General features: G+C 39.7%; 2 protein-coding genes across 9 annotated transcripts in view; one reads left to right on the forward strand and one right to left on the reverse strand.

The window, feature by feature from the left end:
• Positions 1-1,795: 1,795 nt before the first annotated feature.
• ppie (peptidylprolyl isomerase E (cyclophilin E)) lies at positions 1,796-21,544 on the forward strand. Its single transcript, XM_078567268.1, has 10 exons — positions 1,796-1,855; positions 5,841-5,939; positions 6,334-6,377; positions 7,154-7,180; positions 7,419-7,500; positions 13,363-13,466; positions 14,986-15,109; positions 18,207-18,392; positions 19,607-19,749; positions 21,342-21,544. The coding sequence occupies exons 1-10, from the start codon at positions 1,825-1,827 to the stop codon at positions 21,408-21,410; spliced, it is 909 nt and encodes a 302-aa protein (XP_078423394.1). The 5' UTR covers positions 1,796-1,824; the 3' UTR covers positions 21,411-21,544.
• Positions 21,545-22,086: 542 nt separating this feature from the next.
• LOC144696064 (homeobox-containing protein 1-like) overlaps positions 22,087-26,675 on the reverse strand; it is an 89,198-nt gene continuing 84,609 nt past the window's right edge. For all 8 annotated transcript variants that reach the window (XR_013580067.1, XR_013580066.1, XM_078567275.1 and 5 more), the window contains one exon: positions 22,087-24,218. Coding sequence is in view for 4 of the 8 variants with exons in the window: in XM_078567275.1 (XP_078423401.1) it covers positions 24,072-24,218 (147 nt within the window). In the remaining 4 variants the exon portion in view is untranslated. The remainder of the gene's footprint in view (positions 24,219-26,675) is intronic.

Here is a 26,675-nt window from a genome sequence, read left to right on the forward strand (position 1 = left end):
GGAATTAAACACCGGCCTCGTGTATAATCAAGAATGAGAATTGACAGTAGAGGAAATTGTGAAGACATGAATCATTCTGAGTCCTGGTGGGTTAGAGCTGTGACATACTGCACCAACCTGGGAATGGATAATTCCAATTTAGGAAACTGAAACCATATTTATATTTTCACTTAATGAACTATTCAACACAGTTCAGATCTATAAGAGCTGACAGCATCAGGGAAACATTAGGAGTGAGATTCTGATCAAATTTTAGATTGTGATCACAAATCCATTTAAACAAACTGCCTGTCTTTATTTTTAGGTTTGAGATACATCAAAATGAAACACTTTTGTTCCTAATCTCTTTGTCACAACTGAAGATATTCTTGCTGGAATGTCGTTCTAGAGCCACTGGGAGCATTCTGGTATTTTGTCTGTGTGGCTACTACTCTGTTGAGTTTTCAGTGTATTAGCTATTCAACTTGTATAGCATCACACAAGCCAGATCCTGCCCTTGTCCTGCATTCATGCATACATACCTTTCAGCAGGAGTCACTGGTTAAATCTCCCCTGACTGAAGTGCTCTGATGCTGATTGTAGTATCCCGATCCATTCACTAAATGAAAGCAGCTCAGTGTAGATTAGGGATTGAACCTGGGACCCTCTTTGTCTGGATGGCTCAATCTTACCAAACCAAACTACTGTTACTGGTCTGCTTTGAATAACTTGGATATAGGATATGGGAACATAAGTAACCCATTCAGCCCCTTGAGCCTGTTCTGCCTTTCAATTAGATCATGGCAACTTGGGTAAATTTGTTGATGGTACCATAATGATTGGGATGTTAAATTGAAAGAAGTAGCTGGGTACCCAACTGGAGTCACAGAAGATCTGTAAATGGGGTTAACAGGATGACATTCAATGCCAGTCGATGAAAGATACTGCACATTGAAAGGAAAATGAGACGCCATGCACACACTAAGAATGGTGTAAAATAGCTAAAGGGGAAATTGAAAATAATTTTTTATGATAATTGCCAAATTACTGTGGAGCAACAATAAACTGATGAATTTTATTGACAAATTAGAGTATAAATCCAAGATGTTACACTAGAACCTCAAAGATTGCAATTTTAAGTTCTGTGTTTAGTTTTGGTCAAGATACAAGGAAAACATTCAAGCCATGGAATGTTGCAGAGAAGAGCCACGAGGCTTGATTTTTGCTGTCAAAGGATTTATGGAAGACGTAGTCATGAAATGATGTGACTGAGAAGGAACCTTATGGAAGTATAAAAGATATTAAATGTTTCATAGTAAAACCAGTACACAACTTCAAGATAAACAGATGCTTTTAGAACTGGCTTAAACTGAAAAGGCAATTATCATATACTCAATAACTTGATGGAGTGTTCAAACTGGAATGGCCTTCCAAGTAAGGTTTAAAAACAAATTCATTAAAGGTACAATAGAATAATGTGGAACACATTACAACCATTGTCCACTGATTTAGTGAGAAATTGAGCTATCGGAATTATCACATTTGTAAAACATCATTTTTGAGACTCTTTGTAAAGTCTGCACTGCTATTTTGCTCCTCATTAACACCAATACTCTCATCCCACTCTTGCTTGTTCTAATATGGCTCATTTCTCTTAAGAACTTAAATTCACTTTATAGAAAAAAGTTATTTTTGTTTTTTTAGTAACACGTTCTTTTCAAGTTCGTATAAAATTTTTTCTTTAATAAAGAATGGACTTAATAAGGAAACCAAGCACTGAGCAAGTGCCTGAACAGCACCTCGAGGGTCAAAGGTTGGAGTTGAAAGGGAGAAGTTCAAGACAAGATGGCGACGACCAAGCGTGTTCTGTATGTGGGTGAGTGAAGAAAGGCAACAGCGGCTCTTCGCCGTCTTTAGCGACCTTCCACACCTGAATAAAACGAGTACATTTTAACTTTGGGTGGGCCGAGCGAGTGAGGGAGGGAGGGGGTATTTCAGTCTGGGAAGCGGAGAATCGCGCAACCCTGTAAGCTGGCAATTCACTGACGCTTCATTGGGTTGTGCACAATGGTTAAAATGTGCGTATTTCCGAGGAAGACTGCGCCTCTGTGAGTTTTTACAGCCTGTTTTAATGTTACCATCAGTTCTAAATAAACATCAATCATTCCAAACCTATTTTTCAATCTGACAGAAAGTGCCTTCATTTAAAAACCGTGTGGAATTGTACAAAATTTGAGCTGTTTTGATTAATGCGCCCTTTTAAAGATATCGATTCGGACATGTAACATTGGGCCAGAAGGTTGAATGAATAATTATACATAATTTGGTGTCGTTAGTTTAATAATTATCAATACAGTAATCAACAATCGTCCAGATAATAAAAAATATTTATAACCCGAGAAAGACTTCTGTTATGGTTTTAGATGATGGGCATTTTTGACAGGTCAGCTTACAACTACTGATAGTGTCATGTACTGACTTGTTAGGCTTACTGTCGCATCCAGCTGACTCGGACATTGTGGAGACAGTGGGGCTGGAGTAGTGGATGGATTCCTTAATTTTTATTGTAGTAAATATCTATAAAAACACATTTGTAAAATAAAAATGAGAATATCTGAAATGCATTTTTAAAAAAGATTGGCTAACTAACAGGAAGCAGAGAGTAGGCATAAATGGGTCATTTTCTGGTTGGCAGGATATGATGAGTGGCATGCCACAAGGATCAGTGCTAGGGCCTCAACTCTTTACAATTTATAAAAATAATTTGGATGAAAGAACCAATGTTATGGTTGCTAAATTTGCTGATGACACAAAGATAGGAAGAAAAGTAACTTGTGAAGAGGATATAACGAGGCTACAAAGGGATATAAATAAGTTAGGTGAGTTGGCAAAGACCTGGCAAATGGAGTATAATGTGGGAACACCTGAGATTGTCCATTTTGGCAGGACAAATAAAAAAGAGAAGCATGTTATCTAAAAGGTGAGAGATTGCAGAACTTTGAGATACAGTGGGATCTGGATGTCTTTGTGCATGAATCACAAAAGGTTAGTATGCAGGTGCAGCAAGTAATTAGCAAAGCTAATGTTATCATTTATTGCAAGGAGAATTGAATACTAGAGTAGGGAGGTTATGCTTCAGTTATACAGGGCATTGGTGAGACCACATCTGGAGTACTGTGTATAGTATTGGTCTCCTTATTTAAGGAAATATGTAAATGCATTGGAAGCATCTCAGAGAAGGTTTACTAGATTAATACCTGGTTGTCTTATGAAGAAAGGCTGGACAAGCTAGGCTTGTATCCACTGGAATTTAGAAGAGCAAGAGTTGACTTGATTGAAACGTGTAAGACCCTGAGGTGACTTGACAGGGCGGATGTGAAGAGGATGTTTCTTCTTGTTGGGGAACTAGAACTGAGGGCCACTGTTTAAAAATAAGGGGTTGCCCATTTAAGATAGAGATGAGGAAATTTTTTTCTCAGGGTTGTGAGGCTTTGGAACTCTCTTCCTCAAAAAGCAGTTGAGGTAGAGTCTTTGAATATCTTTAAGGCGGAAGTAAATAGATTATTGGTAAGCAAGGCGGTGAAATGTTATCAGGGGTAGGTGTGGATGTGGAGTTGAGGTTGAAATTAGATCAGCAATGATCTTATTGAATGGCAGAGCAGGCTCGAGGAGCCAATTGCCTACTCCTGCTCCTAATTCGTATGTTTGTAAAAAGTGTATAGATCTTTAAATGGCTACATGTTCCATTAGTGAGCGTGCAAGTATGTTAACACATTTCACTATAGAATGGTGGGATGCAAGTTTATGCCTCAAATTGAATGTTTGATTTCAGATGGGCCATGTGAGAAAAAGCACAATGGGAAGATGAGGTATTTCCCTGATGGGATGGAACGTTGGCCATAAGTATGCAGAATGTTTTGAGGGCAACAGCTGTGAGTGGGGGGGAATGTGACAAAGAACTTTATTTACATAGCAAGTGGTAATCAGCTGGAATGTTCTGCCCACAAGGGTGGTGGAAGCAGAAACAATCAATGATTTAAAATGGAAAATGGATGGGAACTTGAAGGAAATAAATTTGCAGGGCTAAAGGGACAGAATGAGGGAATGGAACTGACTGGATGCTCCACAAAGAGCTGGCATAGACTCAATGGCCTCCTCCTGTGCTGTAAATGACTCTGCATCTTTGTGATGAGCAATAACTGCTGGTGGTAAGGCATTCTACGCCTGCAACTGGTCAAGAGCTAATGAGATCTCTATATGTAAGTGTTTAAATAGTACATGGCCTTATTTTAATTTAAGACTGCAGTAAACTATAGTAAATCTAACCTTACACCTAATTCAATGGCCAGCATATTTTGCGGGTGCTGTGTTTTCTTCCAAGTAGTTGGGCAGTGGATTTCAGGGAGCTCTGTTGGTGCTGCAAATGAAAATTAACATTGATCTATAAAATGTTGTTGCAATAAAAACCTATTTTATATTTAAAAGTCAGAGAAGCCATATGAAGATAATGGATCACTTTCCTAAACAATTGGTGAGCTCCTTGGTAGAAAAAATGGATGTGTCATGCCTCAAAAAAGAGCCAGATTGGAAGGCTCTGTTTATTCAAAGCTTGCCATGTTCCATACAGCTTTGCCGATTGCATTGCTTCCTGTTCAGCAGTTTTGTTTTGCAAGATGAATCACTTTCTTCTAGAGGAGGGGTATATAAAGGGAAATATGTTGTTTTAAAGTTAAGTAAATTATTCAGTCCTTAGCCCATTACAATGTGACCAAAAGTATTTTTTGTTTTGAAAAAAATACTGAAAAATTACCACCTGGCCACCTTATTTTAAAAATGTAGAATTCTCAAATTCATTTGAAGGTGCCATTGTGAGCCATTTTTTTGATATGTTATAATATATGACAAGGTATCGAACAATCCCTCGCTACAGTACCAGTGGAGAGTTTGAAACTATTTCTTGTCCTAGGGCAAGGTTTTTGAATATTCTCAATGGCCTGTTACATTGTCCGCTTTTCAGGATACACAGAAAAAAGCTATGGGCATCTCGATCTTCTGGGTGGTATGTGCTGTAAATGGGTACTGATTTGTTAATGCTGAGCACCATATTTCACATACAGCATGAATGGTTTCACTTTATCAGAGCCTTGGCCTGCTCAGAGAAATCACGTTTTGTTATAAAATTACTACGAAAATATTGGGGGAAACCTGACTTTTTAAAATGGGAATTTATGTGAAAAGAGTGATTGCAAGAGGTTTGGGTAGTCAGAGAAGTATAGGCAAGGGGAGCTTGGGTAGAGATTGAAGTCTCTGAGAATAAAGAATCACTCAAAGGAAAGACTGAGTGAGGATAGGAGGGATATGATTTTCATAGAGAAGATGGCCTGTTATATCCTGTGATTAACGTAATACTTCGTTAAATGTAGCCTCTTACAAAATTACAAAACGTTTGTCATTAATTGAATGCTGCCATCTCTTGTTCTCATACTGTCTCACTAGCTTGTTGGTGATCTTGCTGATTGGAGTGAGTAGGCTTTCCATTGTTTGAATTTAAAAATCCTTTCATGGGATTTGAGCACGCTGGCAAGGCCAGCATTTGTTGCTCATCCCTAATTGCCCTTGAGAAGGTGGTGGTGAACCACCGCCTTCAACCGCTGTATCCATGTGGTGTAGGTACACCCACAGTACCATTAGGATGGGAGTTCCAGGATTTTGACCCAGCCACAGTGAAGGAACGGTGATTATAACTCCAAGTCAAGGTGGTGTGTGACTTGGAGGGGAACTTGCAGGTCCTGGTGTTCCCACCGGAAATTCTTTCTGTAATTTTGTTAAATTGAATGTGCATTTTGCGTTATTATCTGCAGGTGGCCTTGCTGAAGAGGTAGACGAGAAGGTGCTTCATGCAGCTTTTATTCCATTTGGAGATATTATGGACATTCAAATTCCACTGGACTATGAAACAGGTAAATACTTATAAAATTCCCCTATCTGAATGGGCCAGATTCAGAGTATATGTAAAGTGAGAGTCAATACCATGCTTTTTGTAATATAAAAACCTTTCTACAAAAATGCTCCCTCTACCTACAAATTTAAGTAACATCCAAATCAATGAATGTAGACACAGTTTTCCAAAATTCTTATGCAGAAAATTAAGTCTGTAAATACATTTTGAAGGAAAAAGAATGCTCAATATAACATTTGTTTGTAAAGAATTGGTAACAAAGCCCTCAGCATGATGTTCCAGATACAGCGAGAGCTACTTCAGTGTAACAGCTGTTGAAACTTAATGGTTTTATGTTGATAACTCAGTACTAAAGATTATGAAATAAGTAAAAATCTCAATTCTTTATTAAACAGAAAAACACCGAGGTTTTGCATTCATTGAATTTGAGAACGCTGAGGTGAGATGCTTGCTTTTATCTTTTTTTCATAACTGAAAAGCCTTTCACAGTGGGAATGCAATGAAATGCAATTTGGATACTAGATAGAGTTGATATAACCACTGATTGAATGAAGTTTTAATTAGAGGTGATGCCATGAACACATTAATAAATATCCTGTGGGCAAAAGATTTGAATGTCAGCTGCCAAATATATTTTTTTTCACTAAGTGATGCAATTAATTGATTGGTTTTAGTCTTTATTCACTGTTTTTGTAAAATGTACTGAAAGGCCAACATGGCTTTCTGTGGTCCTTATCCTTTTTATCACTCATGGTGTTGAATACTCTGAGAATATTTTATAGGAAGTTTCATGGAAGTTTGAATAACAATGCAATATCAATAGGTTTCTAGTTCCATGTTCCGAGGAGGGCAAGAGTTAGTCAGGGCTCCTGCTTGTAATTGCTGATCAGTGAACAACACTTAGAAGGTGTGGATTTTGAATGAAGACTTGCCTGTGCCATGTCCTTTATACTCTGCTCCCATATATGTATCTGTAACTCACACTCACTCTCTCTCTCTACAGGAAGAGAGAAACTTTACATTTTTAAAAAAAACTGGGTATCATGTGATCTTCATTCACTTTGTTTTTAATGGCAGTATCCCATTCATCTATTATATCCCCAGTGTGACTTGCAGATTTCTTCCTCAGACACACTGAGGAAACTCAGTTGACAATGGAGTTGAGTGTATTGTGCTGTTTATTGACAATTTACAACCTTTCACTTTTTCTTCCAGGATGCTGCAGCTGCCATTGATAATATGGTAAGTGGCATGTGGCCTGGAAAAAGTGGGCAAACTGGCAGCTTTAAACTTTTTTATCATAAAAAGTGGCATCTCTTTGTAATAACTGGAAATAAAGTTGGATTCTTGAAAGCACAATCATATTTTTTATAAATACTAAATAACCTGGAATGTCAGTGCTAACCGAAGTGGTATAAAATATGAGTGTGCCATAATGAATAGTAGCTTCATTGTCTTTTATCTTCTTTCCATTTATCAGAATGAATCTGAACTTTTTGGAAGAACAATCCGAGTAAATCTGGCAAAACCGATGCGAATTAAAGAGGGATCCTCAAGAGCAGGTGAGGAATGAAAACAACTTTTCTAAACGAGAGGCTTGATCGTGGGCCTGTCTGCTCGAGCAGGCTTAGATAGTGAGCTGTTTGACTGTAAACGGAAGATCCCAGGACCCAACCTTCAGCTTGAAATGGGGGTTAGGTGAGGAAAGGATTATGTGAAACTCTGATGCCCCAATAGTTGAAATAGCTGTCAACACTTGTAAAGGCGAATGCGTGAATAATGGCTACTTGAGCCAGGTGCTGGGTATCTCTGCAGCACATAAGGAATTGTATCTAAGGAATCGATTCCTCCAGGAGGGGGAAGAGGAAATTTGGTCAGAAGCATAAAGAAGGCGGATGTGATTTAACAGGAAAAAACCTTTCATGTATTTTCTCATTGCTGTTTATTTGGACTGATTGTGAATAAAAATGGATCCGAACAAAAGCTGACAAATTTTAATAGACGCTGACTCTTTTGAAAGTAGAGTTTTTGCTCATTTATAAGACTTTCCAAATTCTCAAACAGGGTACCACAGAATTAAGACAAATAACTTTTTTCACCGTGTTAGCATAGTGTGTTTGTGCTGTGTCCAGTCCAGTAGTGAAGGACCCAGTCCATTACTGAAATGCAAACACTTAGACCGTAAGATGTAGGAGCAGAAGTAGGCCATTCGGCCCATCGAGTCTGCTCCTAATTCAATGAGATCACGGCTGATCTGATCATCCTCAACTCTACTTTCCTGCCTTTCCCCCCCGCCATAACCCTTGATTCCCTTACTGATTAAAAATCTGTCTGTCTCAGCCTTGAATATACTTAATGACCCAGCCTCTACAGCGGTAAAGAATTCCACACATTCACTACCCTCTGAGAGAAGAAATTCCTCCTCATCTCTGTCTTAAATGGGCAACCCCTTACTCTGAAATTATGTTCTCTGGTCCTAGAGACTCTCACAAGGGGAAACAATCTCTCAGCATCTACCCTGTCAAGCCCCCTAAGAACTTCATATGTTTCAATAAGATCACCTCTCATTCTTCTAAACTCGAATGAGTATAGGCCCAACCTACTCAACCTCTCCTCATAAGAAAATCCCTCCATCCCTGGGTTCAACTTAGTGAACCTTCTCTGGGCTGGTTCCAACGCCATCGATAAGGGGACCAAAACTGTTCACAGTATTCTAGGTGTGGTCTAACTATCGCCTTGTATAGCTTTAGCAAGACTTCCCTATTTTTATACCCCGTTCTCTCTGAAATAAAGGCCAACATTCCATTTGCCTTACCCATTACCTGTCGAACTTGTATGCTAGGTTTTTGGGATTTATGCACAAAGACCCCGAAATTCCTCTGTGCTGCAGCTTTCTTCAGTCTTTCTCCATTTAAGTAATATTCAGCTCCTCTAATCTTCCTGCCAAAGTGCAGACTTTCCCACACTTTCCCACATTATGTTCCATCTGCCATGTTTCTTCCCACTCACTTAACCTGCCTCTGTAGACTCTTTGTGTCACCCTTACCACTTGCCTTCCCACCTATTTTTGTGTCATCTGCAAACTTGACGATAGTACATTCATTTCTCTCATCGAAGTCATTAATATATATTGTAAGTAATTGTGGCCCCAACACTGATCCTTGTGGCCTTCGACTAGTTACAGGTTGCCATCCTGAAAATGCCCCCTGTATCCCAACTCTCTGTCTTCTATTAGTTAGCCAATCCTCTATCCATGATAATATACTACCCCCAACACCATGGGTTCTTATCTTATTAAGTGGCTTTATGTGTGGTACCTTATCAAACTCCTTTTGGAAATCCAAATATATTACATCTACTGGTTCCCCTTTATCTATCCTGTTTGTTACCTCCTCAAAGAATTCTAATAAATTTGTCAAGCATGCTTTCCCCTTCATGAAGCCATGCTGACTCTGCTTGATTATATTATGCATTTCTAAATGCTCTGCTATTACACCCTTTATAATTAGACTCCAACATTTTCCCAATGACGTATGTTAAGCTAACTGGCCTATCGTTACTTGTTTTTTGTCTCTCTCCCTTTTTGAATTAGGGTCCTACATTGGCAGTTTTCCAAACCTCTGGGACTTTTCCAGAATCCAAGAATTCTTGGAAGATTACTACCAGGGTATCTATTATCTCTGCAGCTTTTTCCTTTAATACCCTAAGATGCAACCCATCAGGTCCAGGTGACTTATCGGCCTTTAGCCCCATTAGTTTCCCTAGTACTTTTTCTCTATTGATAGTTATTGTATTTATTTCCCCCCAAAAACTAAGCAGATGTTGAACTTTTCTAAACTATTTTACTTATTCTGTAGCTGAAAGTTTTTTTTACAAGTTAGAGTCAGGTGAATTACCTCTTCTTTGGGGAGATGGTGGTGTAGTGGTAATGTCACTGGACTAGTGATCCAGAGGCCCAACTAATGCACGGGGAACTTGGGTTCAAATCCCATGGCAGCTGATGGAATTTGAAATCAGTTAATAAATCTGGAATATAAAGCTAGGATCAGTAATGATGATCATGACAACCATCATCGATTGTTGTAAAAACCCATCTTGGTTCACTTAATATCCTTTAAGGAAGGAAATTTGCTATCCTTATGTGGCCTACATGTGAGTCCAGATTCACACCAGTGTGGTTGCCTCTTAAATGCCCTCTGAAATGGTCTAGCAAGCCACTCAACTGAAGGACAATTAGGGATGGACAACAAATGCAGGCCTTGCCAATGACAGCCAGATCCCATGAAGGAATAAAGACTCTTTGTGGCTGTAGCAGAAAGTTTCAGAGGGGAAACGTCACCAGATTCACTTTACCAGTGTACTGTGGATCTATTGAGCTGGAAATTAACATTTCATAATGGTTTAACAACAATAGCTTGCATTTACATAGCACCTTTAATGTAGAAGAACCTCCCAAAGTGCTTCACAGAGGTGTATTAGTAAAACATTGGATGCCTATCAGGACAGGGGAAATGAGGAGGAGGGACCAAAAGCTTCTTGAAAGAGAGATGTTTTTAAAGCAGTTCGTAAAGGAAGAGAGGGTATGGAGGCAGATTGGTTTAGAGAAAGAATTCCCTAACACTGGGCCCATTTGGCTGAAGTTACAGTTGCCAGTAATGGGATGAAGAAAGGAGATGATACGCAGGAGTTGGAAAAACAAAAAGTTTGCAGATTGAGGAGAGATTTAAAAGTGATGATGGCAATTCTAAGCTTGAGGCATTTGGGAGACAGGCAATCAGATCAGTGAGGAAAGGAGTGGCAGAGGGATTGGGTCCTCATGTTGAATAGGGTAAAGGAACTGAGTTTTGGATGAGCTGAAAATTACAGAAGGTGGTAATGGAAGGCCATTTAGAAAAGCACTGGCAAAGTGGAGTCTGAAGGTAACAGGTGTAGGTGAGGTTTTAGTGGTGGGGCAAAGAAAGGCAGTGTTATGTTTGGTAGAATTGGGCAGAGTCAGCATGTTTGACAAACCTGTTGGAGTTTTCTGAGGATGTAATTAGCAGAATAAATAAGGGGGGGACTAGCGGATGTGGTGTATTTGGATTTTCTGAGGCTAATAAGGTCCCACACAAAAGTTTATTAAACAAAATTAGAGCACGTGGGATTGGGGGTAGTACACTGGCATGGATTGAGAATTGCGTAAAGGACATAAAACGGAGAGTAGGAATAAACAGGTCTTTCTCAGGCCAGTGCTTGGGCTTCAGCTATCCACAACCTATATCAATGATTTGGATGTGGGGATTAAATGTAATATTTCCAAGTTTGCTGATGACACAACACTAGGTGGGAATGTGAGTTGTGAGGAGGATGCAAGGAGGCTTCAAGGGAATTTAGACAGGCTAAGTGAGTGTGCAAGAACATGGCAGTTGGAATATAATGTGAAAAAAATGCAGAGTTATCCACTTTGGTAGGAAAAACAGAAATTCAGAGTATTTTTTAAATGATGAGAAATTGGGAAGTGTTGATGTCTAAAGAGACCTGGGTGTCCTTATTCATGAGTCACTGAAAGCTAACATGCAGGTGCAGCAAGCATTAGGAAAGCAAATGGTATGTTACAAGAGGATTTGAGTACTTCAGAGTACCAGGAGTAAGGATGTCTTGCTGCATTTGTATAGAGCCTTGATGAGACCACGCTTGGAGTATTATGTACAGTTTTGGTCTCCTTTACTAAGGATAATATACGTGCCATAGAGAGAGTGCAACGGAGGTTTACCAGACTGATTCCTGGCTTGTCTTATATGAGGAGATATTGAGACTGGGCATATATTCTCTACAGTTTAGAAGGATGAGCAACAATATCATTGAAATATACAAAATTCTTACAGGGTTCAACAAGGTAGATGCAGGAAGGATGTTTCCCCTGGCTTGGGGTGTCTAGAACCAGAGGACCCAGTCTCAGACTAAGGGGCAGGCCATTTAGGACTAAAATGAGGAGGAATTTCTTCACTCAGAGAGAGGTGAATCTTTGGAATCGTCTACCTCAGAGGGCTGTGGAGGCTCAGCCTTTGTATATGTTCAAGACAGATCAATAGATTTCTAGATAGTAAAGATATCAAGGGATATCGGATAGTTTGGGAAAATAGCGTTGAGATAGAAGATCAGTCATGATTTAATTGAATAGCTGAGCAGGCTCGAGGGGCTGAATGGCCTGCTCCTGTTCCTATTTTCTATGTTCTGGAGGTGGAACTAGGCAGCCTTTCTGATGGAGAGATATGGGGTTGGAAGAACAGCGCAGGGTGAATTGGAATTGAGGTTGCAAACATTCTGGTTATGCAGGAGAAGATGTCTGGGAAAGGGGATGGAATCGGAGGCACAGTTAAAGAGTTTATGGCATGGACTGAAAACAACGTGCTTGATTTTAGTCGACGTTCCGAGTCCTCACGACCCTTCAACAGAAGGGTCTGTTCTGTTGAAGGGTCGTGAGGACTCGAAACGTCGACTCTTTTCTTCTCCACCGATGCTGCCAGACCTGCTGAGTTTTTCCAGGTAATTCTGTTTTTGTTTTGGATTTCCAGCATCCGCAGTAGTTTTTTGTTTTTATCTCTGTGCTTGATTTTAACTTGCTCAAAGCCCAATCACGTAGACAGAGTTAAAATTGGATCAGATGGCTTTGGTCTTCTGTTTAAATGGATGAAATTGTGGCTCATGCAAAATGGATGTCAGATAAACAGTCTGAAAACTGAGGCAGTGGATATCATTAGTGTACATGTGGAAGCTGACTCCATTTCTGCATTTAGATTTGGATGGGAACGAAGGATGATCTGGGTGGGGTTGGGAGGGCCTCTGGAGTTAATGAAGGGAAGCCATTGCTGGAGGTGCTGTGATTATGAGACGGATGGGTAATGATGGAACCAAACCAGGGCAGTTCCCACTAAACTGGAGACTGGAAGAGGGGTATTTTGAGGAGGATGCTGTGGCTGAGAATGAATAATGCACTACGGTTAAGGGAACATAATTAAGGCCGTTTTGACATTTTGAGGGGCCCCAGAAACTGGTTGGAGAGATTCAGACAGGGAGTTGCGGAAGAAATGGGCACAGATCTGAGAGGAAACAACACCTAGGAAAGTTCTTGCAGCGGAAAGGAAGGTTGGAGATGCGCTATTTGTAATAATAGAGATGCTTTTTATTTTGAGTAATGGAGTGATGACAGTGGTTTTGATGATGAAACAGCCCTAATACAACATCGACAGGCTCAGTTGATACTGTGGTTACATGTGGACACTTAAACTCAATTTCCCTGCTGACACTGCCTGACCAAAAGAAATTTCAGTGCATTTTGAAATGGAATAGTGTGACAGACCTAGCAATTTGAATATATAATTGATAACTCTAATGTTTCTCTGAGGCTTTTCACTGAAACTTAAATAGTGTCTCTTTCTTTCTAGTGTGGTCAGACGATGACTGGTTAAAGAAGTTTGCTGGCAAAACTCTAGAAGAGAATGAAAATGAAGAGCAAGGAGGAAATGATGGAAACACACAAACACAGGAGGTGAGATTTGTGTCGCTTTGTGCTCCTGTGGAATGCCTTGAAGCATTTCCTGATGTTAGAGGTGCCACATAAATGCAGCTTGTTGTAGAGATTCAGAAGAATTCTACTGCAGTTTAATGCCTATTTTGACCCCTGAATGTCCTAGTTTAATATCTATGGTATGCTCTAAAGGAAAAAAAAGAGGGGACTGAATGACACAGTTCTGCACCTCTGGGATGTGGGTTCAAATCCCATCCTGACTCATGGGATGAATGCCTGCTTTATTGCCATTAAAAATCCTGTATAAAATGTTTAACCAGTGGTTATAGATCCACGGTACAAAGCTATCCATATTTGGCAGTCTTGATCAGAGAGGTGTGGAAAATTGAAATGCTGCTCTAGTAAACTAGGTGGGGGATTGTTTTGAAGGTGAGACCTGGGCACTCTGTTGGTAGGGCAAGTTAGGAGAAGCTTGGTCTTTGTCTACCCATGCATAATGCACCTTGGCCGGGATTTTCCGGCCCTGCCATAGCAGGACCCGCCGCGGGGGATGCGGTGGCCTAGCCAAAAGTCCATTGACGATCCTGGCAGCGAGCGGGACTGGAAAATCCTGCCCCTTGTGTCTGAAATTACAAATGCTCAGTTTCGCCAGACTAATCATTCATTTTGACAAGCGGAACGTTTGTACAAAGAATATAAAGCTATTTAGCGCATTAAACTGACTCCATGAGTTGGACTGCTGCAGTCCCTGTAGGGATAGGTGTATTTAAAAAGAAAAATCTATTGTGATATCTTGGAATCAAAGGAGAAAAGGTACTTTTTAAATTTTTTCATGGGATGTGGGTGTTGCTGACGAGGCCAACATTTGTTGCCCATCCCTAATTGCCCTTGAGAATGTGGTGATGAGCCGCCTTCTTGAACCACTGCAGTCCGTTGAGTGCAGGTACACCCACAGTGCTGTCAGGGAGGAAGGTCCAGAATTTTGATCCTGTACCAGTGAAGGAATGGCGATATATTTCCAAGTCAGGACGGTGTGCGGCTTGGAGGGGAACTTGCAGGTGGTGGTGTTCCCATGTTTCTGCTGCCCTTGTCCTTCTAGATGGTAGAAGTTGCAAGTTTGGAAGGTGCTGCCGAAGGAGGTTTGACAAGTTGCTGCAGTGCATTACATAATCTACCTTTTCGTGAAATGCTGGTACAAAGGTGTGTTGTACAATTTCTTGAAGATGTTTGATGGTCTGTGCATTATATTTTAAAAATGCCCCTTTCTCTAATACATAACCCAAAAGATATTTGTGTTAAGTGATTAATTTGCGTATAAAGTGGTAAATTGTGAAACCTAAGCAAAGCATTTCTAAATTATATACATAAAATGATGCCATAAAAATGTGTAGATTTCCAATTTCTGTTCTTCTAACTGTTCACTTATCAGATACTCATGTGACTTGTGGGATTAGAAAAATCTGGTTTTAAATGCGTGTGAACACATTTTATTTTATTCACAATTTTAAAAAAATCTAAAAGATGATTTATTTTTCTTCAGGGTGAACCACCAGCCAAGAAAACAAGAACCAATCCTCAAGTCTACATGGATGTCAAAATTGGCAATAAGCCCATTGGCAGATTACGCTTTTTATTACGAGCTGATGTTGTTCCAATGACTGCAGGTAAAGATTAACTTCGTACACAGCTGTGACCTTGAGAACAAAGACCAGATAAATTGTGTTCATGACGAAGTGTTTTTCCCTTTTTATTTACATTGTCTGTCATGTAAGCCACCTCTCTCTCTCTACCTTCCGTCTGAGAGTACCATGAGTGGTTTAGGTCTGGGTGGTCATACTATAGTTCATGGGTCATTTGTGACAACTCATTGGGCTGGATTTTACGCTTTCTGGAGGGGTGAAGGAAGCGGAGTGGAAGGTAGTGGTCCACTTGCTCCCACGTCTCAGCTCGGTGAAGCAAGAGGTGGACGGCCAATTAGCGGCTGCCTGGTGGGAAGGCGGCCAGTTAGTGGTGTGAAGGGGGTCTCGGTGCCTAATGGAGAATCTAGGCCAGGTCGTCGTGCAGCAAAGGAGATCTGCCGTGAACCAGAAGTCAGTCACAGCTGCAAATTTAAAGGCCCCCTGCTTTCTCAATCTCTCTCAATTTCTTATGGTATACTCAGCAAGGGGAAAAACAAACTGGCCTATAAGGATGGAAATCTTGGACTTGGGCAGAAACTTACGCTGCTCCAAACTTCCTTCCCTTTTCCAGTGACTTGATCAGAAAGATCCCAGTTAAAAAACTGATTGAACTACTTCTTACTCGTTCATAGGATAGGAACATAGGACTTGAGGGTAGGGGTAGGCCATTCAGCCCCTCGAGCCTACCCCACCATTCAATAAAGTCATGGCCAATCCGATTGTGGTTTCAACTCCACTTTGCTGTCTGTCCTCCATAACCCCTGTCTTCCTTGTCTATCGAAAATCTAACTCGACCTTGAATAAATTCAATGGCCCAGCCTCCACTGCTCTCTGGGAAAGAGAATTCCGCAGACTAACAAACAAGAGAAAAAAATTCTCCTAGTATCTAAGTCCCTCAGGGTCTTCTATGTTCCAACAAGATGAACTCCCATTCTTCCAAAAGCCAATGGCTATAGGCTCAACCTGTTCAATCTTTCTTCATAAGATAAGCCCTTCATCCCAGGAATGAGTTGAATGAACTTTCTCTGAACTGCTAATGCAATTATAAAGGAGACCAAAACTGTACACAGTACTCCAGATGTGGTCTCACTAATGCCCTGTGCAGCTGTTTTAAAACTTTCCTGCTTTTATATTCCAGTCCCCTTGCAATAAATGCCAACATTCCATTTGTCTTCCTAATCACTTACTGTACCTACATACTAACTTTTTGAGATGTGGGTGTTCCTGGAAAGGCCAGCATTTATTGCCCATCCCTAATTGCCCTTGAGAAGGTGGTGGTGAGCTGCTTTCTTGAACCGCTGCAGTCCATGTGGTGTAGACACACCCACAGTGCTGTTAGGGAGGGAGTTCTAGGATTTTGACCTGGTGACAGTGAAGGAATGGCGATATATTTCCAAGTCAGGATGGTGACTGGCTTGGAGGGGAACTTCCAGGTGGTGGTGTTCCATCTATCTGCTGCCCTTGTCTTTCTAGATGGTAGTGGTCGTGGGTTTGGAAGGTGCTGCCGAAGGAACCTTGGTAATTTTCTGCAGTGCATCTTGTAGATGGTACACACTGCTGCCACTGTACGTGGGTGGTGGAGGGAGTGAAAGTTTGTGGATGCCAATCAAGCAGGCTGCTTTGCCCTGGCTGGTTTCAAGCTTCTTGAGTGTTGTTGGAGCTGCACTCATCCAGGCAAGTGGGGAGTATTCCATCACACTCCTGACTTGTGCCTTGTAGACGGTGGACAGGCTTTGGGAGTCAGGAGGTGAGTTACTCTCCGCAGGATTCCTAGCCTCTGACTTGCTCTTGTAGCCACAGTATTTATATGATTAGTCCAGTTCAGTTTCTGGTCAATGGTAACCCCCCAGGATGTTGATAGTGGGTGATTTAGTAATGGTAATGCCACTGAATGTCAAGATTCTTAGAAATGTTCATTGCCCTTAAACAGGCAGTGATCCACCTTCTTGAATACAACTGAGTGGCTTGATCGGCCATTTCAGAGGGCAGCCACATTGCTATTGGTCTGGAGTCACATATAGACCAGGGCAGGTAAGGATGGCAGATTTCCTTCCCTAAAGGACATTAGTGAACCAGATAGGTTTTTATGACAATCCAGTAGTTTCATGGTTACCAGTAGTGAGACTAGCTTTTTATTTCAAATGTATTTAAGTAATTGAATTTAAATTCCCCAGCTCCCTGTCTTTGGATCATTAATCCAGGCCTCTGGATTACCAGTCTAGTAATAAACCATGTTACTATACTCCTTTATTTCCAGTGTTTTCTGAATTTTATTTAAGATCTACAGCAACCTGGTTGTGAACTAAGCATTCTTTTTGTCACAAAATTAAGCCATTATGAGACAGTGATTTCCTTAATAGCTGAATGGAAGAAGTCATATTCAACTCCACATTTACTCTGTTTCTCTCTCCACAGATGCTGCCAGATCTGCTGAGTTTTTCCAGCACTTTCCCAGCATCCGCAGTGTTTTGCTTTTATTTCCTTAATAGCTGATATCTTAAGAAAGGATATAATTGTGTTAGAAGCAGTTGCAGAGAACATTCACTCGACTGATTCCTGAGATGAAGAGTTTGTCTTATGAGGAAAGGTTGAGCAGGCTCAGCCTGCACCCATTAGAGTTCAGAAGAATGAGAGGTGATTTTATTCAAACATATAAGTTCCTGACGGGACTTGACTGGGTGAATCTGAGAGGCTGTTTCCCCTTTGGCAGAGTCTAGAACCAGGGGACGCAGTTTAGAAATTAGGGGTCTTCCATTTAAGACTGAGATGAGGAGAATTTTTTTGAGGGTCGTTCGTCTGTGGAAGTCCCTTCCCCAGAGAGCAGTGGAGACTGGGTCATTGAGTATATTCAAGACTGTGTTAGATTTATGATTAACAAGGGAGTCAAGGGTTATGGGGGCGGGGGGGTGCAGACAGGAAAGTAGAGTTGAGGCCACAGTCAGATCAGTCATGATCTTACTGAATGGTGGAGCAGGCTCAAGGGGCTGAATGGCCTATTCCTGCTCCTAGTTCTCGTATGCTAAGCTTACTAAGATTCCTCAAATTGCTCTTTTGTGGATATTTACCAAAACATTTCTTTCAGAGAATTTCCGTTGTCTCTGTACACATGAGAGGGGATTTGGGTTTAAAGGCAGCAGTTTCCATCGCATCATCCCACAATTCATGTGTCAGGGTGGTGACTTCACCAATCACAATGGAACCGGCGGGAAGTCCATCTATGGCAGGAAGTTTGATGATGAAAACTTTATCCTAAAGCACTTAGCACCAGGTACAGTATTTCAACTTCTTTGAAATAGTGCAGTCAATTCTAGATCGAAACGTAAAGTTAACGTGTAATCCGCAGCTTCCCATCCTTCAGCTGGATATGGTAATAACATTGAAATAATTGGCCGGCTTCCATGTTCTTGCAGCTGTGTAACAACCTGGAAGCTCCCGGGCAGGTGAAGCACAAATTGGCCCCTTTAAGTGACCGTGCAAAAAAGTTTGAAGGGCCCACGTAGTTAAAAGAACAGGCCCCACAAAAGAAAACTTAGAGGGAATGTCGGTCTTTCTCCCAGTTACTTATATCCTCTATTGATCTATTGGTTGGTTTACCTGCAAACAGCAAATGAGAGGCCTGCCTTTTTACTATTGAATAGTAAAGATAATGGAAAAGTTTTAGATATATTATTATTATATCTATAGATATGTTATTGTTTATAGCTGGAAGTTGACTATGGTTACATGTCAGTTTTTTTTTGTGTGTACTATAAAAATAAATCCTTATCTGTACGTAAATTGTCTTAGTAAGTAGATAAAGTGCCTAATGAGAATTCTATTACCACAGTTTCTCAGCCTTAAGTCAAATCGTTATTTCCCCTCAATTTTTTCTTCTTCCTGTTTTCTAAGCTGTTACAGGGTATCACAAATGCTCAAAGTCCGTTGTTCTATGTAATTCTAAATGGTCAATATTGGCAGACTATTTGATTGTGGAGGATATCAAAGTTCAAGCTGAAACTCCCCTTTCCCAATACGATCAGGAGCAGGAACCAGGAACCCTTTCCTGAGCTCAGAGGACACTGTAGTTCACTGGCGTGCTCCCACCAGCTGAGATCAACCAACACGGCACAGCCCAGGGATTGAACCTAATAACTCTTTAGATGATACGGCTCAATACTTCATGAGAACATGGTGCGATTACCTGGAACAGTTGGAGAAACCCAAGATTTAGCTTTTTTAGTTTTTAAAAATCTTTTCCATGCAGTTTGTTTTACTTCAGTTGCTAGGCAATGGTTTTATTCGGTTCTCTGAAGGATATTTTCTTGGCACCTGGAATGTAATAATTCCAGTTGAAAATATCTTCCTACAGTAACTACACAATCTAAAGAGCTATTCAGAAAAAGTCCACGTTTTGGCAGATGGGGAAATTATGCTAAATCAAATTATTGAATTTTAGACTCATTAGCCTTACACAGTAGTGTTTATGATCTCTTTTTTGTTTAGGTTTGTTGTCGATGGCAAACTCTGGAACAAACACAAACGGCTCTCAGTTTTTCATTACCCTTGACAAAACAGACTGGTTGGATGGAAAGCACGTGGTATTTGGGGAAGTGGTGGAGGGAATGGATGTTGTCAAACAGCTTGAAGTGAGTATAACATTTGGGAGAGCAACAAGTCAGTTTATCTAGTTTTTCGTTCTTTTCATCTCACAATTGCTTACTCCGCCATCCCCATGCTGTAAGGAATGTTAATGCCAGTCTCCTCCCAATACAAATTTACTTTGTGATTTAGAAAGCATACCCAGGTGGACCATGGTTAATTTTCTGTGATCTTTAATGTCTTTTGAGTATGGAGCTTTGGCTGACAACAATTGATGGGAATTCACCATATCTGTCCGGGGAAATGTTGGCTATTGGCAGAATTTCAAACCTGTGGCCAAATAAGTGCAAAATGAGGGCTTTTTACACCAAGTCCTGAAGCTCACTGTAAAAAAGATACCTAGCTGTTAACGCACTCAGTTTGACCTCCTGTCGCAGTCTTCATGGTGAGTTAGGATGTGTTATTTTACAATGAAGATGTTATACCATGTAACAGTGTTACATTATATCATTGATTCCTCATGATTACAAAAATATTATGCATTTATTCCAACTTAAAATAGAACATGATAATAAAGGAGTTTTTTTCCCGTTTTTTCCATTTTAAATTACTTCATATTGATATCTTTGATAGAAATCTAAAAATTCATTTGTAATTGAACCTATTGAGTATTCTCTGAAATCCTTTTCCAATTCATTATATGGTGCCACAGAAAGGATAGATAAGCATTACTGATGATGATGGTGAATTTAGGGAGGAACATTGGCATTTAGAAGCACCGGGCCATGAAAGGTACTTGGGGCCAGAGAGCCAAAGTACAGACTAACAATGTTGAACAGGACTGTTTTGTGCAGAGACCAGAAAGATCCAACAGATATTAGGGGGGAAGTGGTGGTGGAGGAAAGGACAGTGAACTCTCAGATTGCGCTTTATCAAAGGCATGTTAAAGGATGTGACCCAGGGCCCAGCTGAAGGGTGAAAGGTTTGGAAATCAAGCAGAAACTAAGCCCACAGCTCCTGAAAGAGGGAAATCCTGTGCATGTGAAAATTATTGGAGGAATTGAAAATGGGATGATGGGTTACTTTCTGATTGTCAAAGCATTTTGAATTTCTAATATTTTTTTAGGTGTGTGAAAAAGCAAAATGGCCATTTTGTTTTACAAGGGTCTGATTGTTTTCTTTTAAAGGGATTTTTTTGTTGTTGTTGGTTGCTTTACAGTGAGTGAGAAATTGGAGTCAGTTAGCATTCTTTGTTTTAGAGGCATCATAAAGCTTTGCTAGAAGCTAAGCATTTAAACATATACTTCAGTTTGTTCAATATCTAGGCCAAGAAACTTAAATTTTAAGCACTCCATTCATCATATTGTCTCTGTACTGCAGATAACCTGGGTACAGATCACCTATTCTGAGGTCTGATATTGCTTCTGGCAATATCAGCATTGTACGATGCAAGATAAATCAAACCTGACCATAACAGTAATGCTTCAGCCTGTACTTTGAAAATAATCAAAACTAATGGATTTTATTTCCAAAACAAAAGAAATCTTGAACAAACAGTTGCATTTTCTCAGGATTATTATTTGAGATGGACTTTTCCCTTTAACCATATATATATCACACAATTTTTTTTATATTCCAGGCTCAAGGTTCTAAGGATGGAAAACCAAAGCAAAAAGTGATAATCTCAGACTGTGGAGAGTATGTCTGATTCCAGTGGCTGTAAAATATAGCTTCAGAAGATTTCAATCCTTTTCTTATATTAAATATTATCTGTAAAGATTTCTAGCTGATGTGGAGACTTTTGTAAATACCTTTCAACATGCAAAATAAAATAATTTTTAAAAAAAATTTGCTTTTTTTTTTAAACAGATAAACGTGCTCATAATTAAAAATTGTTTCTATAACAGTTTGTGTGTAAAAGCTAATACAATATCCAGGTCAGTTTTCATATTAATTGGGCGTTTAAAATATATTTTTGCGCTACAAAAAGGCAGTCTGCAGCGAGTGTGTATGGAAACATAGAAAACAAAAACTGGTGATTCAATCCATTGTGCCTGGATCCTAAAGACCCTCGTAAAACGGCTCTGTGATAACCCCATCAGATTTAAACATTGTAAGGATATTTCTGCTTCAGTTTTTGAAAGAAAAACATTATCCTTGATTTTCAATTCTGCAGTTTGCAAATCAAATGGCATCTCAGCATAAGAACGTGCTCCCAGATCTATCCTCAAGTGTCCTTTAACAGAAAAAAATCACAATTAAAATTTGTGATCTAATTTTTGTTTTGAGGGAATTTTATAGAGTCAAGAAGACCCAACTTTACACAGATAAATGAGAAATTATTTGAGGTCATCCTTGAAAAAAAAACAGCAAGCCCATTTGAGTATGTTTATTGCTTTATTGGGGTAAAATAAAATTTGAACTAACCAAAAATTCAATTAATGAAAATATACAAAAACTATAAATTGGGTTCTATAACAGTCTACTGTCAAAAGGCACTAATCCAGACCATTAACTACAAATTATATACATATGGAAGCATATGTATGGACATGGAACAAAGGACAGGATACACAAGCACAGAACACAAATAAACCAAATGCTTACAATTCTCTTTTCCTTTTATTTCCAGTCACTTTCCTGGGACAGAATATATGGAAGGGCATTTATTCCACTAATGTGTTATCATGCATTGCATGATAAACAGTTTATGACCCTGTCCCTGTAATGTAGTGTCTAAGATGCTTGGCTTACAGTTCCGTGGGTTTTGAGCCATAAGTCCTAGATCTGATGTGTATTTCCAACATTTTCTGTTTATACTCCAGTGCTTAGTTTGATGCTCAAATCCGCTAGCCAAGCTTCTGATGAACTCCATCAGTTCTTGTCTCAACCACTGGGTGCACTGTCTTGCAGTCATGCTTACAGAGAAAAACTGATATAGGCCATCCTTCTTCACCCATCCATGCCCCCACCCCAAACCCCCAAAAGGTCCTTGCCTTTACAAAAAAGTGCACCTGTTGGCTTGAGTACAGAGTGGTATAGGCATCAGTCACTGAGACCCATGGCTGATTCACCTACAATTCAATTTAAGGAGATGACAGACAACATGGAGGGAAAGTATAATTTATAAAGGTATTGGTAAACCGATGATGGCTATTATAAATTCCACAATATTATAGATGCATCAATAGTTGATAGTTCAGTAGATCAATTTTCTCTTGCATATTTTTGTACATATGTAGATACAGTTAACCTCTGGACATAGACACTAAACCAGTGCCCTTAAGTGGAAAATAACCCAAACATTAACTATTATGGCAGTAGATTTGTCAACAAATTAGTGAATACACATTCATTGTTGCCTTGCTGAATTTTAGTATAAGCTTAACTGAAAACTGTTTTCAAACATGTGTTGCTACAATAGTTTAACAGACACTATTCAATCTATAATTAGACTTTTTGTACAATCTGAGTTTAGTTAAACAGATATAAGATGTCCTGTATTTCCTTGGAACTAAATAAACGTACATGTGAAAGTTACTTAAATACAGTGCATAAAAAGTAAGTAATTTTAATAACAGTAATGATTTTACAGTGTACAGTATTCCAATAGTTACTTAAAAAAACTCACAGCAAAATTACATAAAATGCTTGTAAATTGTACAGAAAGAAATTTGGGTGCTCCCCTTACACACCTTTTTTAGAAACCACATTTCTTTTACTTGGAAAGCTGCAGCTGGAAGCTGGTCTAATCCAGTCAATGAAGAGGCCTAAATGGGCACTGCTGTTACTGTTGTGCTGTGGGCAGTGTAATTATGCACCTCATATAATTTTCTTAAGTATGCAACTGATCTGCTACTTTTATACACTAAAACATACTAGAGTACAAAAAGTAATTTATTTAAAAAAGTGCTTTTAAAAAATATTTACAATAATTGGATGCAATTGGACTATCTTTGAAGACTTTAGAATTATGACATTTACACTGGCTTGACTCTGATAGTTAGTGAATGATGAAGTGTTACCCTTTAGATCTCAGAATAGGGATTGGAAAGATGAAGTGGGTAGCATTAATATTTTGTGTATATACATATATATCTTGCAAAACTATAGACTTAAAACCTGTCTTTGTTATACACATAACTCAACAGTCTTTCACAGAAATTACTAGCTGGGAGAAGCCCAAGTTTGTCTTTTAAATAACCAGACAATTAAATAGGATACAAAGTTAAGTGCAATACACTGCCCACAGTACAATGGGTACCCTTTAAATCTGGCAGAATGAATAGTATAATACTGTACCTTTTCTATTGACCAATAGTGCAATTTTTTTTTTAAGTTCAAGGTTCACCACTCCAGGTCAGATTGCTCATTTTTTTTGAATGTCAATTCTCCGTGTTGGTCTAACAATTCGCCAAATTTCCACGTAGGTGCTACTGTAATCTCTTACACTGTCATCCATCTCAATTAGATGGGGCATACAAAGGGACCTGGTGATTATTTGTACAAACCTCACCTAAAATAAATGAAACCACATGAAGTCATACAATTAGGCATGCCATAATATCATGATGTTATTTAAGTTATTTGAAAAGCTAGACAGCATCTGTTACCCCTGATAAAAGTTTTTGATAGATCAACATAGGCAGTGTTCCAAAAAAAAATTATCTACATTATTTGTGGAAGTTTTACTTTGAAGTGCATAGAATCTATAATAAACTTTTAGTCTATTGCTATTATAACTAGTTATATTAAATTATTTTAGGGAAATGACACATTATGATGTCCACAATTTCTAATTCAGCAATTTTGAGTATTTTGCTAAATATTAATAATGGATGTGAGCATATTAATTATAGTTTAATTTATTCAAGGCATTTAGTCAAATTTTTTGTAGATACAATTTGAAAAATTGGTCGAAGATTTTTTAAAATTATGAACATCAGTATGCTGAACATTTAATAAATGTCAACTATAAAGTCATAGGGTGATACCACAAATCAAGATATTAATAATACAAACATCGATTTTAACCTAAATGATATATGTATGTTTTTAAAAATTGACATCCCTGGCTCAAAACTTTAAAACCTAACTTCTAAGAAATGCAAACTATACTTTCTAGTCTTTGTGGGTTCCCTCACGAAATAGAGCAAAAATGACTTGCATTCCTATAGTGTCCTTCCAAATGTCCCAAAGTGCTTTACAGCCAATGAGTATGACAGAATTAGGCAGATAACCTCGTCCCAGACTTCTTCAAATGTCTCTCTAAACTAACTGCTTGGGAGGTCAAGATATAGCATAGACAAGGTGCGAAGTAAAGCTCCCCCCACTTCCCCCCCCCACCCCCACAATTACCTTACTTCAATAATGTGCCTCTGCCCGTACCGGTCTAATTGTTGCTATCTTCATGGCTTAAGGAGAGAGTACTCGTGTAATGGAATTATAGCCCTAAGCCCACTGAGAACTTGGTTAAGACTGTTCATTTTCATTTTATATAGGACCCTTGCACTTGTTAAGAGGAGATGGGATTTGATTTCAGATCCCAGAATTGAAAGGAGATTGTGCTGATCCACTGTACCACTTCAGTCCCCTGAAAACAAACACTTTGAAAGTAGAAGTTTGTTGGTGAGTATTGCATGCTCATCTAATGGCTAGATCAGCAAATGCACTGGATGTAGTGTGCACACGTGCCTTTCTCCCCAAATACATCCAGAAAATACAAACCAATCAGATAAATGTTGATGAGTTTTGTCCTAAGTTAAGCAGAATTTTAAGTCATTTTCATAGAATAGGAAATCCTCAAAATATATGATTTATATTTTATATATATTATTGCTGCTTGATTCCAGCAGTGAGAAGGCCTGGTTTTGTACAGACTTAGTGCCATTTCATCATCTTCCAGGTAATTCCCAGTTATAAACAAGTAGTACCATTACTAAATAAGCTGGAAGAAAAAGGAGGCTAGCATAACTTAACCAGAGCGTGTGCATGCAGCATTTATCTGTTAAAAGTATTTGAAAATATACATCAGGATCGATCTGGACAGGGTCTTTAGACTTTTAGTAAATCACATCATTATTTTTACAAGGTCTTGCCTTATGAAAACAGGGACAGAAACAATCAAAAAATGCCTGTGGGTGGAATTTAATGTTCCCAACGCAATCCCACCCACCGGTTGGAGAACTGGTGGGAAACTTGCATCATTTCCGTGGGGGAGGCCTGATGGAATAAAGTGCCTCTCAGGCACTTAACTGGCCAGTGTCAGACCTTCCCCACGATTTAGGATCCAGTCTGCAGAAATTCCAGCCGCTGGCCTATCAGTGACCAGCAGCTCTCCATTGCTGACAGCGCCACCAGGACTGGTGGCTGCTGCCAGTAGTGCTCCAGGGACTTCACCAGGGATTGCCATTGGATTCTTAAGACTCAGGTGAGTGAGGAATGGAGGGGTCGCAGGAAAGAAGTCGCGGGATGGGGCGTCGGCGGCTAGGGCAGGGGAGGTGGCTTTCAGCACCACCACACTTTCCAGATGCCTGGTCCCTTGATCGGGCACGGAGTGCCTGACAATGAGGGACACCCCAGTTGGGTTTGGCGGCAGCCTTCAGGAGGCACGGGAAAGCCAAGCGACTCCCATTTAAACCCCGAGCCACTGCTAGATTCCAGTGGGCTCAGGGATAATTGGTATTAACTGGCTCATTAATGAGCCTAATTGACATCCCGCCACAAGTGGGCGAGTTTCCCCACATTGGTCCCTTCCTGCCTCTGACTTAATCACGGGAGGTTTTCTTGCCACCAGGAGACTTGCACATGGCCTTTCCCACAACTAAGTGGGCCTGGCTACTACAGGTCCTGCAGCAGCGGGCTGGATTAAATTTCATCCACTCTGATTGTCCCCAATTATATGTTGCTTGCAAACATCTGGAACAATTTAGTGGGTTAACTGCTACTGGTTTCAATCAGAAATTATACTTTA

The sequence above is a fragment of the Cetorhinus maximus genome, chromosome 21 (assembly GCF_964194155.1).
Source record: "Cetorhinus maximus chromosome 21, sCetMax3.hap1.1, whole genome shotgun sequence".
Taxonomy (NCBI): Eukaryota; Metazoa; Chordata; class Chondrichthyes; order Lamniformes; family Cetorhinidae; genus Cetorhinus; species Cetorhinus maximus.

Excerpts from the sequence above, each read along its gene's own strand:
- ppie (XM_078567268.1), top strand. The coding sequence starts at position 1,825 with ATGGCGACGACCAAGCGTGTTCTGTATGTGG. Across the intron at positions 7,181-7,418 it reads CAGCTGCCATTGATAATATG|AATGAATCTGAACTTTTTGG; the intron begins GTAAGTGGCATG and ends TCCATTTATCAG. Across the intron at positions 15,110-18,206 it reads TGTTGTTCCAATGACTGCAG|AGAATTTCCGTTGTCTCTGT; the intron begins GTAAAGATTAAC and ends CATTTCTTTCAG.